The 17,781-nt window shown below is 40.7% G+C and overlaps 1 protein-coding gene across 14 annotated transcripts in view; it reads left to right on the plus strand.

Moving 5' to 3' along the window:
- Positions 1-586: 586 nt before the first annotated feature.
- Positions 587-17,781, plus strand: part of LOC123374234 (inter-alpha-trypsin inhibitor heavy chain H4-like) — a 43,873-nt gene continuing 26,678 nt past the window's right edge. For all 14 annotated transcript variants that reach the window (XM_045023955.1, XM_045023958.1, XM_045023959.1 and 11 more), the window contains exons 1-9: positions 587-707; positions 7,934-8,094; positions 8,585-8,689; positions 10,597-10,759; positions 10,861-10,971; positions 11,719-11,847; positions 13,821-13,937; positions 15,560-15,728; positions 16,961-17,086. In XM_045023955.1, coding sequence (XP_044879890.1) covers positions 633-707; positions 7,934-8,094; positions 8,585-8,689; positions 10,597-10,759; positions 10,861-10,971; positions 11,719-11,847; positions 13,821-13,937; positions 15,560-15,728; positions 16,961-17,086 — 1,156 coding nt within the window. In that variant the 5' untranslated portion in view covers positions 587-632. The remainder of the gene's footprint in view (positions 708-7,933; positions 8,095-8,584; positions 8,690-10,596; positions 10,760-10,860; positions 10,972-11,718; positions 11,848-13,820; positions 13,938-15,559; positions 15,729-16,960; positions 17,087-17,781) is intronic.

The raw sequence follows: 17,781 nt of genomic DNA on the forward strand, positions 1-17,781 counted from the left end.
TGCGTGCACACACACCTGATTGGAATGGACATGAACAAGCACTCAAAGAAGAACTAGTGGTTAGTTATGACTCCTAGGTTGTATTCCTAGTGCTACTAATGACATACTATATGACCTCTGACAAGTTATTTTTTCTTTGTTGTCTCAGCTTATCTGTAAAAATAATGGGCTACTATTTTGTTAACCTCCTACACGTGTGGTATGCCTTATTTCTGAAGTGTTTTGAGACCCTTTAAAGGAAAGATGCTATAGAAGTGTAAAGGGTTATAACAATTTCACATATCCAGGCACACAAAAAAGGTGCAGTCACCTTTTGATACCATATATGTGTGTAAGTTATATGATATTAATAGACAGTTTGAAAGCTAAGTTTGAGCAGGAAATATATTGGAACCTGTTAAATGTGGCCCCTAGATGTATGGGTCCCATAAAAGAAATGTTAGGATCATAACACTTCCAAACAAAAAGTCCATTAGGAAAAGATGCTTTTAATGATCCGAGTTATTTACAGTGTTTATTGTGTAAATATTAGGCTTACGGTCTTCCCAGAATTTCTACATAACCCAGACACTAGTTATCCATTAATTGAATCTAGTAAATAGGTTTTCATTTTGAGATCTGGTGTTTCCAAAATGGAAGGGCGAGCATTTGTCGTACTGCTGGTCATTGCCTCACTTATAGTATTAGCAGAAAATACTGATCACAAGGTATTTAGTCTGTTTGTTACTGAGACCATGTGTGAGCTGGTCTAACTTTTCAACAGAATGTAAGTAATGAATGATTTTTCAGTATTCAGTCATGTAATGCAGCTCATTTATGTTGGAACCATTAGCCACTCTGTGTACACATATACACAGTGGTGTGACAAGGACTTTCTTCTGGTATGCTGAAAGGTAAGTCAGAATTAAAGGATTTACAGATTTGTCTGATCACTCTTTTCCCTGGGAATGTTAAATATCAATTTGTGTGATCAGTCTTGGAGGGAGACCTAGTGGGTCTTGTGGAGTAAGTTCAATGGAGTTGCAACTGCTTACATGAGGGCTGAATTTGGCCCATTAAATTGCTAGCTTCTTTAGAGGAAATAATTAGTTTCCATGGGATGTGAAGGAGGAAGGCAATTAGTTTCTTTTATTACTTTGAAGCTGAAAATGTATTTAATGTAATGTCACAAATACATCAAAGGGGTGGGGTAAATGGACTAACTAAAAGTAAGATAAATTTTAGAAAACGTTTAAATGTTTGTTTTTTATTTCTGATGATAAAATAAACTCCTACATTGGAAAATCTCACAAATTGTTATAAAACAATTTTCCTGTGGAGTGCAAAACATGCTGTATTGATGGATGCTTTTAAAAAAACAAGGTGTGGTTGTGAAAGTTGCCCTTCTGCTTCTAGGTAGCAGGGAACATTGCAGAGGAGGTGATGTTCTTAGCCTTGTGGCTGGGGGCTGGAGAAGTAAAGAAAAGTTCAGGAATTGCTCTCTAATGATGCTTTCTAGTAGACACAGGGGCTAAATTCTCTCCTGCATCTGAGATTCACTGGATGGAGGGTAAAGGGAGGTGGTCTGACCAGCACCCTGGTTCTGTGAGCCAGTCTGTGTGCTGGCTGTGGTATGAGTTAGGGCAATCTTGGGATTGCTCTAGCTGAGTGGCTCTCAACCTGCAGCCTATGGGCCACTTGCAACCCAGTCAGCACACAGCTGCAGCCTATGTGACATCCTCAGGGCCAAGCAGGTCGTATCGGATGTGGCCCACAATGGTAAATAGGTTGAGAATCTCTGCTAACATATGCCCATTGTGGTGGACCATACACCATCCGAGGATTGGCATAGCAGAGCTCCACCCTGCTCCTTCCTTTCTCTGACATGACCCAATAAAAGGTTGTGTGCGCATTGGGGCATTTACATCAACTGAGGACTCTGCCCTGGTTGGAGGAATCTCAGCTGGCCAGTTATGGCCAGAATCCACGTGAGCTACATAAAGAAGCCAAACGGAAAATGACTCCGTCTCATGAAGTGATGGAGAAGAGATCTAGAAGGAGAGAGTCCAGGTCTCTTCCATCAAAGGGAAAGTTACTATACAGTGTGATATAAGATGTTTGAAGATGGGAGGCGCAGTAAACTCAAGGGGATTTATTTGGGGGCTACTGGGAACCCCCACAAAAATGGCCATAATTATTTTCCTTCTGTTCTTTTGGGGCTTTTTTTTATCCACTTGTTTTGAATGGAGCTAGAATTGACTGGTTTTGTTTTGCCATAGTAATGCTGATTTCTGTGAAGAGTAACAGGTGGAATTTGCTTCAAGTGAGCCGCAAGGCAAGAAGCCAAAGGCCTCAGCATTTGAGAACTGTGACCATCTCACAGCAGCTGCTCTCCTCAGTGTGGTGTTCCATTTAGATCTCTCTGTCACTGACTGTGAATTAAGACAGTACTTATGAGCAGTGGTTGTTGTAGTGATGGTGTAGTGCAGTGGGTCTCAGCCAGGGGTAGGTGTACCCCTGGAGGTGTGCAGAGGTCTTCCAGGGGGTATTCAACTCATCTAGATCAATGTTTCTCATGAGTGTTGCAGCCCAGGGGTGTCTCGGGATAGGTTTAGGGGATCGCAAGTGCAGGGCTAGCAAGCAGGGAAATTGCCCAGGACCGCACATCACAGGGCCCCCTGCAAAGCTAAGTTACATACATCAGTCCCGCTGCCGGGGGCTTGGGCTTCAGACAAGGCTCAAAAGTGAAAAACAGGCTCAAGTATCACACTGAAATATAAGTTCAATATTTATATTCCAATCAATTTATTTATAATTGTATGGTAAAAATGAGAAGGTAAGCAATTTTTCAGTAATAGTGTGCTGTGACACTTTTGTATTTTTATGTCTGATTTGTAAGCAAGTAGTTTTTAAGTGAAGTGAAATTTGGGGTACTCAAGACAAATCAGACTCCTATAAAGGGGAACAAGTAGTCCGGAAAGGTTGAGAACCACTGGTGTAGTGATAGGATTGTTAATTCTTTAAAAGGTTTGAGCCCTCCAGTGGTGCTCACGGTCTTCCAGAAGCTAGCCAGCGCAACAGTGTGAATACACAGCTGGGCCTTGCATGTTGTATGTATTTGCTAAATACAATTACTTGGACTCCCTTTGCCTGGGTGATCCTTCATATTGACACAACACTTGCTTTAATTTAGGGACCACAGAGGCTAAGGGACAGGACAGCAGTGAAACAGAAGGTAATATCCAGCAGCCAAAGAGAGAGAAAGAGAACTGATTTTTTTTATTTTTTTCATAATTGTCCCATATGTTTTTATTTGGCTGTCATATTTTTCATGAAGACCCTTTGATGGCTTGGAACACTGCCCAATACCCAGGGCTGGCCTTACCATGAGGGAAACTGAGGTGTCCGCCTCAGGTGCCAGACTGGGGGGGGGGCGCCACTAGGACCCAGAGTGTACAAAATTGTGTCTGCTGCTGGTGCATATGTATTCTCTCTGCTCTAGATGCACAGAGATGGTGGAGTGCTGTGCTGGAGGAAGGAGGGCACAAGAGACATAACAGGCAGGCAGGAGAAAAGGTGAGAGGGAATAACAGAATGCAGCAGGAGCTGCAGGGAGAGAGAGGAGGAGGAGCCTCTTATGTACCTCTCTGGCACCCCCAGAAGCCTGGACTGATTAACACCAGCTTCTCAGGGAGCTTCCTGTTTCCTGCTGCTTCCCTGAACCCACTTGAGGAGAACAGACAGTCAACTGAGGTAGTAGGGAGCCAGTTAGGCCCTTAAGATGCTGATATCTTCCCTCACTCAGGCCCTGCTACCAGCCTGCTTATTTTTCCCCTTCAATTGAGTGTTGAGAGCCACTATAGCTGGCACAGAACAGCAGTCATGAGTGAAAGAGGAAAACACCCCTCTGGGGCAGCATTCAGAAAAAGCAAGCAAGCAAAGGAAGCTTTTTTATCTAAGCAGGAAGGAGCTCTCCTGAGATACATAGACACAAATGTTCACGGTGAGCCTTCCGGCCCCAGTGAGGATGTGAGTGGTGAGGATATGCCTGATCTTCCAGTTAGTCAGAGTTCAGGTGACCTGGTAGCTACTGTAGCATCCACATCTCCATCTCAAATAGATGTAAAACTATGCACATTCCTGAAGAAAAGTGTAGATCAGAGAAGAGTGTGGTGGAGGCGCAAGAAACAGTTGCTACTGAGTTTAGTTCCTTAAGTCTAGATGATCCAGGACTGTGGACCCACTTGAGCAGTAGCCTAAGGGACTTCCTTGTACTGCATGGGCCACAGCAAGTGAAAAACTTCATGTTCCCCAAAGACAATGAAAATAGAAGTTTCCATCCAACACATTACTGGCGTGAAATCTCCAATGGTGACAAAGCGGAAAGGCTATGGCTTATTTACTCATACTGTTTTTGTTGCAAACTCTTCCAGTCTAAAGTTCCAGCCACATTGCGTTCTACAAGAACAAAGGACTGGAAAAATCTGGCTAGAAATCTGGCATGCCATGAGAAGGCAGCAAATCACCAGAGAGCATTCCATAGGTGGAAAGAACTTGAGATGAGACTAAGATTAAAGGCCACCATAGATGATCAGCATCAAGAGAAGATTGCATCGGAGTCTCTTTACTGGCAAAATGTTCTGAAAAGGCTCATTGCCATTGTGAGAATGCTTGCTACCCAAAACCTAGCACTGTGTGGCACTTCAGATCAGCTGTATGTGCCAAACAATGGAAACTTCCTTAAAATTGTGGAGCTGATGGCTGAATTTGATGCTGTACTCCAGGAGCATCTAAGAAGAGTCACCCAAGAAATGTACACACACCACTCCCTTGGAAAAACAGTTCAAAATGAGATCATACAGTTACTGGCAACAAAAGCCAAACAGAAGATTGTGGCAGATCTGAAGTCAGCAAGATATTACTCTGTTATTCTGGACTGCACACCTGACATCAACCATATGGAACAAATGACTTTAATGGTACATTTTGTAACAACAACAAGACCTAGTGAAAATGTCCCTGCAATGGTGATGTCAGAGAGCATTTTCTAGAATTTATTGACATTGATGATACTACAGGAGCTGGTATGACAAATGTGCTTCTTAAAAAGCTGGAAGATACGGGAATTGCGATAGCTGACATGAGAGGTCAGGGCTACGATAATGGTGCCAACATGAGAGGAAAGAACAGAGGAGTGCAGACACAGATCTGAGAGTTACACCCTGGAGCTTTTTTTGTCCCATGCAGTTCTCATTCATTGAACTTTGTGGTCACTGATGCAGCATCAGCTTCTAGTGAGGCTGCTGAAGTTTTTAATGTAAGTCAAAGCATCTATGTATTTTTCTCTGCATCAACTCATCGATGGCAAATTTTGAAGTGACATTTGGGAACATCCTCTCTGACACTGAAACCACTGAGTGCCACACGATGGGAAAGTCGAGTGGAGGCGATAGAGCCTATCAAACACCAAATTGGGAAGAGAGATGATGCCATAGTTGCCATTATGGAGGATAATGATATGACAGGAACTGTTTGTGGGAGAACAGTGGCAGAGAGAAATGGAATCACCAGAAACATACAAAACTTCACATTTATGTGTGGCTTAGTGTTGTGGTATGACATACTGTTTGAAATAAATGTTGTAAGCAAGAGACTCCAAGGTGTTGACCTTGATATACACCTCTACCCCGATATAACGCTGTCCTCGGGAGCCAAAAAATCTTACCACGTTATAGGTGAAATCGCATCATATCGAACTTGCTTTGATCCACCAGAGTGTGCAGCCCCACCCCCCTGGAGCACTGCTTTACCGCGTTATATCCAAATTTGTGTTATATTGGGTCGCGGTATATCAGGGTAGAGATGTATCTGGAGCGATGGAACAACTGGACAAAGCAAAGTCATACCTACAGTCTTACTGGTCAGATGAAGGATTTCAAAATGTTCTGAAGAGTGCACAGAAGTTGGCAGAGGGACTTGACAGAGGGAAGCTATTTTCCCACCCATTCAAGAATACAAGAGTCACCAAAGAAGAAGACATTTTGATTATGAGGCATAGGATAACCCCATAAGAGACCCCAAACAACAATTCAAAGTTGAATTCTTTAACCAGGTGCTAGATTGTGCAATACAGTCAGTTGGGGGGGGGCAGTGCAGGGGAAAGTTTTTAACCCTTTGCTGTTAGGTGGAGCAGACAGGGGTACAGACACAATTTGTAGTCTGTTTATGACAACAGGGAGTAAATTCATCACAATTCAATTTGTTGATATACGTGATGTACTTTGTAGATGATAGCATGATCATTGCTAGTCATTGTCCCATAACAGTGTGGATTGAAATCTTAATTTGCCAATCACATTGCTTTCTCCTCATCCTACAGATATTCTGAAGTTGTTTATCTTGCCAAATATCTTTGTTTGTACACCATTATCTTGGCTGATGTCTACACAGTTCTGGCAACAGCTATAGAACCAGCAAAAGAGGCAACAAATTATTTATTCCTGGGTGTTTTGAATTGCTTTATAGCTGACAGGATGCTGAGGACAACATGTCCTGGGTCTATGATGTTGGCTGACTGCTAAATTGTGGTCATCATACTGTAAGCTTATCTAACTCAACTGTTCACAATTATGTTCAAATGTGATTAAAACGTGTCATGAAGACATGCCCTTGACTGTGAAGAAACTGACAGCTTTAAAATGGATGCTATGTATTGGTGAGCAAAATACAGAGGTGAATGATTATTTTAATTAGTAATCAACTAGCAGTTTAAAAGATTTGCAGGTTCGGTTTGGAGAAGTAAAATGATATGTCTGCATCTATTTTAGACAGTAAACTTTTTATTTTATATGCAATTTTGCTACTAACTCTTAAAGATGCTGTTGGTTGTGATTCAACTTATATTTACAGTCTTATCATGACTCTGCTTATCAAAAAATGCTGTGGCTGCTGAACTCTCATTTAAATCTTTCCATTCATGTTGTGAAACACTGCCACCCACACACTGACAAATTCTTTTGGATCAGCCTGCAGCCCCACATCACATATGGAAAAACACCTTTAATAAAACAATATCACCCCAAGAATTTCCCAGTGGAGCTCCTTGATGAAATTTTCACAGGGAAAGCCTGTTAAGGTGGCTGGGTTGAAGTTGTAAAACAGCAATATTTTTCTTATCATTATTGGCTTGGAAAGAGTTAAATAGTTTGAAATCGGTGCATTTCAAGGGCACCTCTGTCTGTGCAAACAGAGAAGACAGCCCACACAGGGCTCTAACCTGCCAAACGTCACATGTGACCAGAAGCTACTGGCTTGCAAAATGTGCAGCTAAGTCCTACTTGAGAGAGAGAGGATTAAAAACAAGGAAGACAGTCTGGCTCTCTGGGCCAAATACTTAAAGGGGCATCAATGGGGTGTCTAATTCTGTGAGCCGAGTCCTCTACTAGTGGTCGGGTCAGGTAGTTGTCCAGCATCATAATCACCCGAGGAGAGAAGAGATTTCAGAATGGCTTACTGTTCAGCTAAAGCCCTCTGTGGAATAACTTATACAGAACAGGCCACATTTTTATGTACAATAGAATTGGTTATTATGGGGATGTGAATAAAGGGCAAGCTTGATCATGGATTTTGAATGGAAAATAACAGGACTCACTGCTATTGTGAATTGAGTGGAAAATCTTGTAGAGATCATGGTCATCAACATGACACCTTGTGTGATCCTCAGTTGAAGCCGCAGATGATTAATTCTGTTTTGCCTTTTAAAATAGGATCAGTCTGCCTTTTCCATTAGTCTCAGCTCTCTTACCTCAGCTAGGAAGCCAACAGCCCACTGCTGCTTCTAGAGAGCTGACTATTACACCAGCCTCTTAACCACTCACTATTTGATGCTACATTTCATTATGGTGGTACCTGAATTTCACCATCCTCTTTCAATGTATTTCTTTTTTTTTTCCAGAATGCCATTGAAATCTACAGCCTGCATGTGGACTCTACGGTTACATCTCGATTTGCTCATACAGTTATCACCAGCAGACTTGTCAACAAGGTTAATGAATCCCGGGAGGCCATTTTTGAAGTGGAATTGCCTAAAACAGCTTTCATCACTAACTTCAGCATGTAGGTTCTTCTGCTATATCTAATACTAATAATGTGGGTTTCCTTCTGTGGTGTATTAGAACATCAGTGCACCTTTCTGATGATACACCGAGTGTAACATTGTGAAAAAACAGGTGTGGTCTGCAGACTGAAAAAGTTGAGAATGAAAGTTGGATATAATACAATGATGTTCAATAAATTAGCCTGCCTGCTGTGCAAGGTTTTTTATATCCCTGCAAGATGGCATATTTTATTGCAGAAATTTCAAGAGGTCAGTGCTGTTTGATAGTCCTGCTGCATGACCTCTAAACTCATCAAAGGGTCTCTGAGTGTGTAGGCACAAAGAGAATGACACCATGGCTCCCTAGTGAGCTATGGTGATTGGAGGGAGGTGGGACTTAAGGGCTTCCTGTGCAGATGCCCCGAGAACCACAGGGCATCATATTCCCCCTTCCTCTTCCACAGACCAGCAAAGCCCACCTCTTAGTTATAATATTTTAAAACATTTTAGGTCAATTGATGGAGAAACATATCCAGGAACAATAAAGGAGAAAACATCTGCACAAGAGCAATATGACATTGCGGTTTCACATGGTCAAAGTGCCGGCCTTGTCAAGTAAGCAGCAGTTCTGATTCACTATTATTTCCTCTGATTTTCAGTTTAAATATTATAGATTGGGTTAAACTGCATTAAAACTAATGCATTCAGAAGAAATATATGAAGCAACTGAGATCCCTTATGGAATAGATAACTGAAACAATTGAATAGGGGGCTCTGTCCAAAACAAAGCCACATGCAGGGCTGGAGTAGAAGTTAATCCTGCAGAGGTGAGGGAGTTCTACTGTGATCTGATAAATTCAGAGGCGGGAGATTGGATTGGGGTGGGGGGTTGAAGCAGCACGAACCACCACAGAAACAGACTAAGGCTTTGTCTACACTACACAGCTTTTAGCGAAACAGCCATGTCGACACAGCCATGTTGCTAAAGGTCGGGCAGCGTAGCCACTGTTTGTTGGCACTTTTGCTAACAAAATACTTCCACCCCCAATGAGCGGCGTTCACATTGTCGACAGCAGAACACTTCTGCCAACAAAGCAATGTTCACACTGATACTTGCTGCGGCAAAACTTTTGTCTTTTTTTTGGGAGGGAAAGGGTTTAGCACCTCTGAATGACAAAAGTTTTGTTGCTCAATTGCCAGTGTAGACGTAGCCTAAGGTTCTGTCTACACTAGAGACATTAGAGTGGTACAGCTGTACCGATGCAGCTGCACCACTGTAAGATCTCTCATGTAGCCCTCTATGCTGATGAGGGAGAGCTATCCTGTTCAGGCCCGGCTCCAGCGTTTTTGCCACCCCAAGCGGCCAAAAAAAAAAAAAGCCGCGATCGGATCGGCAGCACTTCAGTAGCTGCTCTACCGTCGCCACTGAATTCTTCGGCGGCAGGTCCTTCCCTCCAAGAGAGACCGAGGGACCCGCCACTGAATTGCCACCAAAGACTCAGATGTGCCGCCGCCTTACATGGGCCGCCCCAAGCACCAGCTTGCTGCACTGGTGTCTGGAGCCGGCCCTGCTCCTGTCATCAGGGGAGTGTTTTATTCACATCCCTGAGTGACATAAGTTTTGCCAATATAGGTGGTAGTATAGACATGGCCTCAGAGAATGAGAAGAATGCCAAGGAGATGGCAGAACAAGCTCTGGGTACACAGCCCTAAGAAAAAGCCTAGAGAGAGCTTTTGGAGGCTAAGTACTGGCTTGGAAAGGTGAGCAAAGGAAATATCTCCAGCTGTTTGAATTCCCCCTGAGTTCAAGGAAACAGGACTTGGTGCATTATTTGTAAATAAACAGGATTGCATCAAAGAAATGCATGGCTCCATCATTAATTTCTTTTCCTAATGAAACAACCTGCAGGACCCTGAATTTTGGCTAAACACTCAGGTGAAAAATGGATACCACCAAAATGTGTTTCAAATCCATGGCAAAATGAAAAAAAAACTGTCTCTTACACAGAGTAAAGAGTTGCTAGATTAAAATTGATCTAAGCAATAAGTGCAGCAAGGGGAATTATTCATAGTCCACCAAGAAATGGGCTTGGATAGAAAGCTCGATAGGCTACATAGGTGTGTAACAGCATGCACAGGCATAACATGTTGTAGGTTCAGGACCTAACACTGCTTCAGAACTTCAGGCAACATTGCACTGGAGGAGAATATTCAGTCTGGGCTTTCAGTTATTCAATCCTACCTCCACTGGCATTAATTCCAACCACCAGTGCCTCTAGGTTTCTACTACAAATCTAAACTCATCTCCTACTTACAGAATAGATATTGTACACTAAAAACTTTGAAATAGTAAGTAACTCTCCGTGGGATGTGAACAAGTCTTATTTACACTAAATAAAGTGACCTCTCTCTCCTTGGCTGTGCCACTTGACCACTCTTTAAGCCAGACAAATGGAAACTTTGGCAACATCCCCTGCAAATATCACAGTAAAAAGCTAAATGTCAATTTTGCTTATTTTCAGAACCACTGGAAGGAAACTAGAGCAGTTTCATGTTTCAGTCAACGTTGCATCAGACAGTAAGGTTACCTTTGAGCTGATATATGAGGAGTTGTTGAAGCGACAGCTGGGGAAGTATGAATTGTTATTCAAGGTCAGACCCAAGCAGCTTGTTAAACACTTTCAGGTATGCTACACCTAGAGGCTTTAGGAATAAATGCTGCTACCTTGTTTGGGCAACCCTGCAGCTGCCAAATGACACTGACCTATTTTCCTTCTTTCCTTCAGATTGATGTCCACATCTTTGAACCCCAGGGTATAAACTTCCTGGAAACTGACAGCACCTTTATGACAAATGAGTTAACTGAAGCTCTTACAAAGGTGCAGAATGAGACCAAGGTAAAACATCATCAGGAAAATTATATTAAAGATAATGTTAAAAAAATTATATAATACATAGGTTGGGAAAAGAGTGTCTATACATCTGGGTATAGTGCTTAGATTATCCACAATATAAAATTAGTTTTTAAAAGTCACATGAAACCTAGAGTACATAATCAGCAATAACCCAAATTTAGGAGAATAGATTTAAGAATACAGTTTAAATATTAGAATCCGAATACTCGGGTACATCACTCATGAAAAGTTGTACAGAGATATGGTTGTGGAAAGCAAAGTATATCAATGAGTGAAGATTGTCCTTCAGTAATTGAGAATTAGGTTGGTTGTCCATCAAGAAAATACAATCCATGAGGAAAGTATTTGTTACTTTCCTGACTGCGCTTCTCATCTGCACTCCAGCTCATCCCTCCTGGTATTACCGATGTCCAGTTATGTGTTCTATGTAGATGTCTCTCAACCATCTGATGGCACCCGACACCATGAGTTGCCACATCAGCTGAGCATAGCATTGACTGATTACGCATTCTCTCAGCACTTGCTCGTTACTGGAGTCGCATGCCCCTAAGGCTCTGATAATCAGTGCCTGTGTCTGGACCTGGTAATCCTTAGCTCTCAAGGTTTCGGCCAGAGGGGCATATTTCTCTACCTTTCAAGTAATGCTAATGGGAATTTACCTGTTATTGTTAGTTGCTATTTATTTTTGTGATTAATCTTAGTTTAGTTGCTTTTGTGTTTAATTTTCAGGCTCATATTTTATTTAAACCAACAATAGGTCAACAAAAGAAGAGTCCTGAACTTGAGGAAACCCTTCTAGATGGAGACTTTATCATACGTTATGATGTTAAAAGGAGTGTCAGTGCAGGAGATATACAGGTAACAAATAGACATCTGGACGTGCAAATGAAAGAGATCATCATGGGTTGATAGATTCTGAAAGTGCTATAGTACAATTAAAAAGTGTAGTCATCAATCCACAGTGAGCAGAAGTTGAAGGTAATCAGTAAACCCAGAAAGCACCATCCATTGACAAATTAGTCTCATATTGCATCATGCTCTTTTTCTGTAAAGGGGATTTTCAAATGCTGACAAACCTAAGGATTACTTGCCAGTCTTTTTTGTAAATGAGATTAACTGAATTTGATTTAGACAACTGTTAAACAGTAATTACTTGTGTATATACTACATTTATTTACGTTGTAAAACAATTTTAATAAGATTTTTGTTATAAAAGAACAGATCAGTTTTAAAAGTTTGTGGACCAACACATGCCTTTGTAACAGGGCAGGGCACTCACTAGCGCCATGCCTCCTGCTGGTCAGTACAGGAATTAGCTCATCCAGCTCAGGAGTGCCTTCCTCTGGCCGGTTTCTCCCCTGCCCTTACCTGCCCCTCTGCAGTCCCTTTATCTCCACCAGTTCAGGCCCAGTGTCCCTCCCAGACCACAGTGCCCCTTACCTTGGGGTGCTGCCCCACAGGGCCAGCTTTAGGCACCGTGGGGCCCAATTCGAAGGAGCTGCCACCGAAGTCCCACTGCTGTCTTCAGCAGCAGCTCAATTGCTGCCACAGAGGAAGGCCCCTCCGCCAAAATGCCGCCAAAGACAGCGGCAACGATTGAGGTGCCGCCACCAACAGTGCTGGGACTTCAGCAGCAGCTCAATCGGCTGCCGGTGTCTTCGGTGACATTTTGGCATAGGGACCTTCCTCCGCAGCAGCAATTGAGCTGCCGCCGAAGACAGTGGCGGGACTTTGGCAGCAGCTCCTTCGGGACGTTACGGGGCCCTCTTAGGGGTGCAGGGCCTGATTCCGGGGAATCGGGTGATTCACCTTAAAGCCGGCCCTGCTGCTCCACGGCAGTGTTCCCACGCTCTGGGTCTCCCCTCCCTGGGGAACCCCTAACCCCTTATACCCACCTTGCCTCAGAGGCTACTGCCAGTCATCATCTAGTCCCTTCTCTCAGGGGCAAACTGCAGTCTGAAGTGGCCACTCATCACTGGCAAGGGGGTTGGACCGGCTGCCTTTTCTTACCCTGGCTGCCTCCCTGCAGCCCTAGTACCTCCTCAGGCCTTTGCCACAAGGCCTCAGCCTGGGAGGTCGCCAGGCCTGGGCTCCCCAGCTCAGCCTGTCCTTTCCCAGTATTGCTCTGTCGAAGGTACCCCTGTCTCTACCAGGCAGCTAGGTCCTTCTTGTTCCACTGCTGGAGCAAGACTCACTTCCTTCTCCCCAATAGTGTTGCTAACATCCTCTTGGATTATTAATACAAAATGTTAAAAACTTAATTTACATTTAATCATTTTTATTGATTTGTTTACTCTGCTTTTTTTTAAGTCAGGACAATGAAAATAGACTAGTCAATTTCAATTTTATTTCTAGTCAGTTTCATTTTCTGTTTTTTCTGTGTTTGCAGGATACTGTAAAAATTAGGTTGCAGACACCATAGGGTAATGTTATTTCTTTCAAAACAAATCTTTTCTATTGAATGTTTTGAAAAAGAAGTCTAAGGAAACCTATTTTTTGATGTTGAGTTTTGTAAAAGTTTGTTTTGACAAAGCTTAGATGTTTGACCTTAATTGTCCTGATAAAATGCTGTTTATGATGGAAGAGCATCCTTCTTAAGAATTGCATAGTCCCATTGAGTGTAGTAGAGAAAACAGGATATGATTGTCTTTTGAATTACACTATACAGATGGTGGTGTTTTTCTTTAAAACTTATGTTTCAACAATTATTTTGAGGAAATACAGTTTGGATTTGTCTAGAAGACTAGTAAGCGGATGATGGATCTGATCCTGTGGCTGTGTCACAATAATGCAAGATGTAAATTGTATATATTAACTTGTTTGTGTTTCAGATCGTAAATGGGTATTTTGTGCATTACTTTGCACCCAGTGAAATGCCAACATTTCCCAAAAATGTCATCTTTGTTGTCGATCAAAGTGGCTCTATGTCAGGCAGAAAAATTGAACAGGTAACTCACTTCTTAAATACAGAATTACATTTGTATATTATTCACAGTGTCTATGCTATTGTATAAAAAAAAGCTGATGACTCCACTGTAATTTCTAAAGGTACTTCATATACCAGCAGCATTATCTCACTCTAGGAATGACATTCAGTTTTAAAACTTATGCTACTTCTGTAGACATGCAACATTTTCAGAGGCTAGAAGCCATCTTGCTCTTGGAAATATGCATATGCAACTTTATTTAACTTTCATAGATTCATAGATTCTAGGACTGGAAGGGACCTCGAGAGGTCATCGAGTCCAGTCCCCTGCCCTCATGCCCTCCTTGATAATTTTAAAGTTTAACCCCTTCCTAACATGGCTGTTGTTATAGATATCTCATCTTAATAAAGTTCTAGCTTTCTAACTTAGTTGTTCGCATATGAAAAAATTATCTTCAGTTTTTTTGTTTTGTTTTAATAAAAGTGGGAAGAAATAAGATCACAGTGGAATGAAGCCAGTAGAAGTTTTACTCATTGACTTCACTGGGAGCAGAACTGGACTTCAGTAGAGTATTTGCATCAGTAACAGTTACAAGATTAGGTCACCTGTAATGGCCTCAAATTAAAAGATAAAGTTATTATGGAGTCCTAAGAAATGCCTGATCCTCCACCTCATATTCCACTTTTCAAAGCAATTCCACCCTAGCCTCGGTGACCAGTCCTTGAAACAAACAGTATAACAGTGACCTCCTCCTTCTCCTTCTCCAGAATCAGTTACTGAAATGGTAATGTAAGCTTTGCATATTTTAGGACCCAATCCTTTTAGCCGTTACTCAAGTGAATAAACACACAGGGCCAAATACAGTGGTTGCAACTCCACTGATTTACACCAGGGCTGATTATGGCCCATGCTTTTTATTGTAAAGATGTTCAGACAGAAGAACAATTTGCACAATGAAGTGATAATGGCACTGTCACAGAAGTTGGTGTTTAGCTGTGCAGTACTGCCAATCCAAAAAGTTTAAAAAAAATGAGTCAACCTCCTAAAATTATGAAACTGGCTTAAAATTATAAATTTAAAAAATTGGAGTTCTTTTTATTTGCCTTCTGATTTCTGAAGCTTTACTAAGTTCACTCACTTCATGTTTTCAAACTTTAATTTTTCCACAACCATGGGAATTAGAAATTGTTTTAAAATGGAAGCTGAGATTCTCTTGCAGTCTCTTGATTCCAGCAGCTGGGAGTTAAGAACAACATCAAATATGATGAGACTTGCAATAAAATTGCAAGAGTTGGCAAAACTAGATGTGTACAAGGAAAGTTTAAATTACGTCTCTAATGTATCCTTATCCTAAGGGTTGGATTTACATATCAAGAGACTCTTCCTTATTCAACTATATATGAGCCGAAGTTTATAAATTTGAAACCGCTGACAAAGTGAATTACAACATTTGCACTCGGGTGTATAACACAAACAAATATTGTACTTGTAATATGTTACGTTCTTCTGAAGAGAAATCTCATTATTTAAAATAAACTATGCAGCAAAAATAAAGGTATCTTAATAAGCTGCAGCTCCATTTTAAATTCAAATTTTGATCAAATACAAAACAAAAAATACACTTTCCCCCCACTTTTTAACAGACAAGAGATGCCCTCCTGAAGATTTTGGAAGACCTCAGACCTGAAGATCATTTTAGTTTAATAACCTTCAATAGCCTGGTTACTGAATGGAAGAATACTTTGTTACAAGCAACTGGACAAAATGTGGAAAGTGCTAAAAGATATGTTAAAACTGTTATGGCTCGTGGAGGTAAAGATGATATCTAAATACTTTTAAACATAGACACTCACCACAAAGTATGTGAAATAACTCCTAGAACAAACTGTTGTTATTAATTTATGTTATATGGCACTTTTCAGAACAAATAAGACATGATACCTGTTTCAAAGAGTTTACACACTAATTTTAAACAGGAAGTACTAGTTATATTTTAACAAATATTAGGGATGAAAAGGGACAGGAAGACTGGTTACATTAATAAGATCAACTGGCAAGTAAACTGTTATATGCACATATACAGATGTTCCACTACAGTTATGAAATGTAAGGTATAAGGGAGTTTTTCCTTTTTATATATATGATTGTTTATAATAGAGCTAGTTGAAAAATTTCCAGTAGAACATTTTTCCTCAGAAAAGGCCATTATGTCAAAATTGAAATGTTCACAATATTTAATTTAACAATAATTTAAATGAACTGTTTTGATAAGGTTCACCTTATTAGAATGGAATGTTTCCATTTTCCATTTTGAAAGAACTTTTAAAGGTATATTTTATTTTCTATAACATTATAATATATAATAAAATTTTAAAAAAATAAAATCAATCTAAATGCATTATTTCAATTGACTTGAAACAGAAAATTTTTAAAAAGTTGGTTTCAAAGGAAATTTGGAAAATTGATGTTTTGTTCTGATTTGCAACAAAAAAGAAATTTGAAAATCGCAGAATTTTCTGTAAGATGGAAATTCCAGTTCTCATACAGTTCTATTTTATAAGCAAAAGGTTAATATAACCATTAGTGAACAGTGATGCCCAAAAGTTTATTTTACTTTCTATTCTTCTGCTATTAATTTTGTTTTACACTTGATTGAATGTTCAGGCCTCAGCATTTGATATCAGTGTAGACCATCAGTGAGCGGCACAATCCTTAGACTCCTCAAATGAATCCAAGTAACATTTCTTAAATTCTGGGCTCACAGATACCAGTAGTTATTTTATATGGATCTGCTGAAACTAAAAAAGGGCCCCTGTCTATGTTCCTCTTCACAAAATACCCCAGAATAACTAATGTACAATTCAATATAACCCATCATTAGCAAACCAAGTAACTTAAAAGCTCAAATCCTCTCTCTCTAAAAATTCGCCACCTTTTACAATTTTTTTAAATCCAGTCAAATGCCTCTTTAAAACTGAGGTCAACTGATTGGGTTCTTTTGATTGTTTTTAGATGTAGAATCGTGTGTATTTTTTCTGTTGCAGGAACAGATATCAACAATGCCCTACTGACTGCAGCAAACACACTGGATAAGGCCAACTATGCTGAGATATTGCAAGCACACAGCATTTCCATGATAATTTTGCTGACAGATGGTCAACCCACTGTTGGTAAGTTAATCACAGTAAGGCAATTCCCCCTCCCCTAATTATGCATCTTTTACGTTCACATTCTGGTAATTGTCATACATGGTCTGTATACTAGAAAACCCACTCCCAGGAGTGGGATGGAAGTTATCAGCTATTCTTGGTCCACTCAAAATCTGAAGAGAGGCTACTTCTACAAACTATACACGAAAGGAACATGGAAAGAGCTGAACTTGAGATGGTGGCAATAGTCTGCATGTTTGAGCATATACCCTTTGACAAGAAACACAATCTAAACACAATCTCTTGTGCAATTTACAATCTGTGAGAGGTGATGCAGGCTAGCTGTGTATGGTTGAAACCTGAAGGCAACATACTTGAAGTTAAACCATGGGCACACATCAGTGCTGCGTTTGTGTACTATATGTGTGCATCCTTTTGGGCTTAGGTTACAACACTTTCCCTTCACTTCCCAAAATCTGACTATATTTTTAATAGTACCTTTTATTCTGCAATCTTTTGTGAATTTTGATCTTAATCAGCAACTCACTGTGATATCACAAGATGGGAGGACTATGATGTGAGAAAGTAATTAAACAGCTAATTCTGATGACACAATTAAGCAATTATGACATGTGAGAAACCTGCACCAAGTTCAGATGAGTCCTTAAGAAACAAAATATTCTGTTTTCATGCTAATTTCCTTAAGCAACTAGAAA

Source organism: Mauremys mutica, chromosome 7 (assembly GCF_020497125.1).
Source record: "Mauremys mutica isolate MM-2020 ecotype Southern chromosome 7, ASM2049712v1, whole genome shotgun sequence".
Classification (NCBI taxonomy): domain Eukaryota; kingdom Metazoa; phylum Chordata; order Testudines; family Geoemydidae; genus Mauremys; species Mauremys mutica.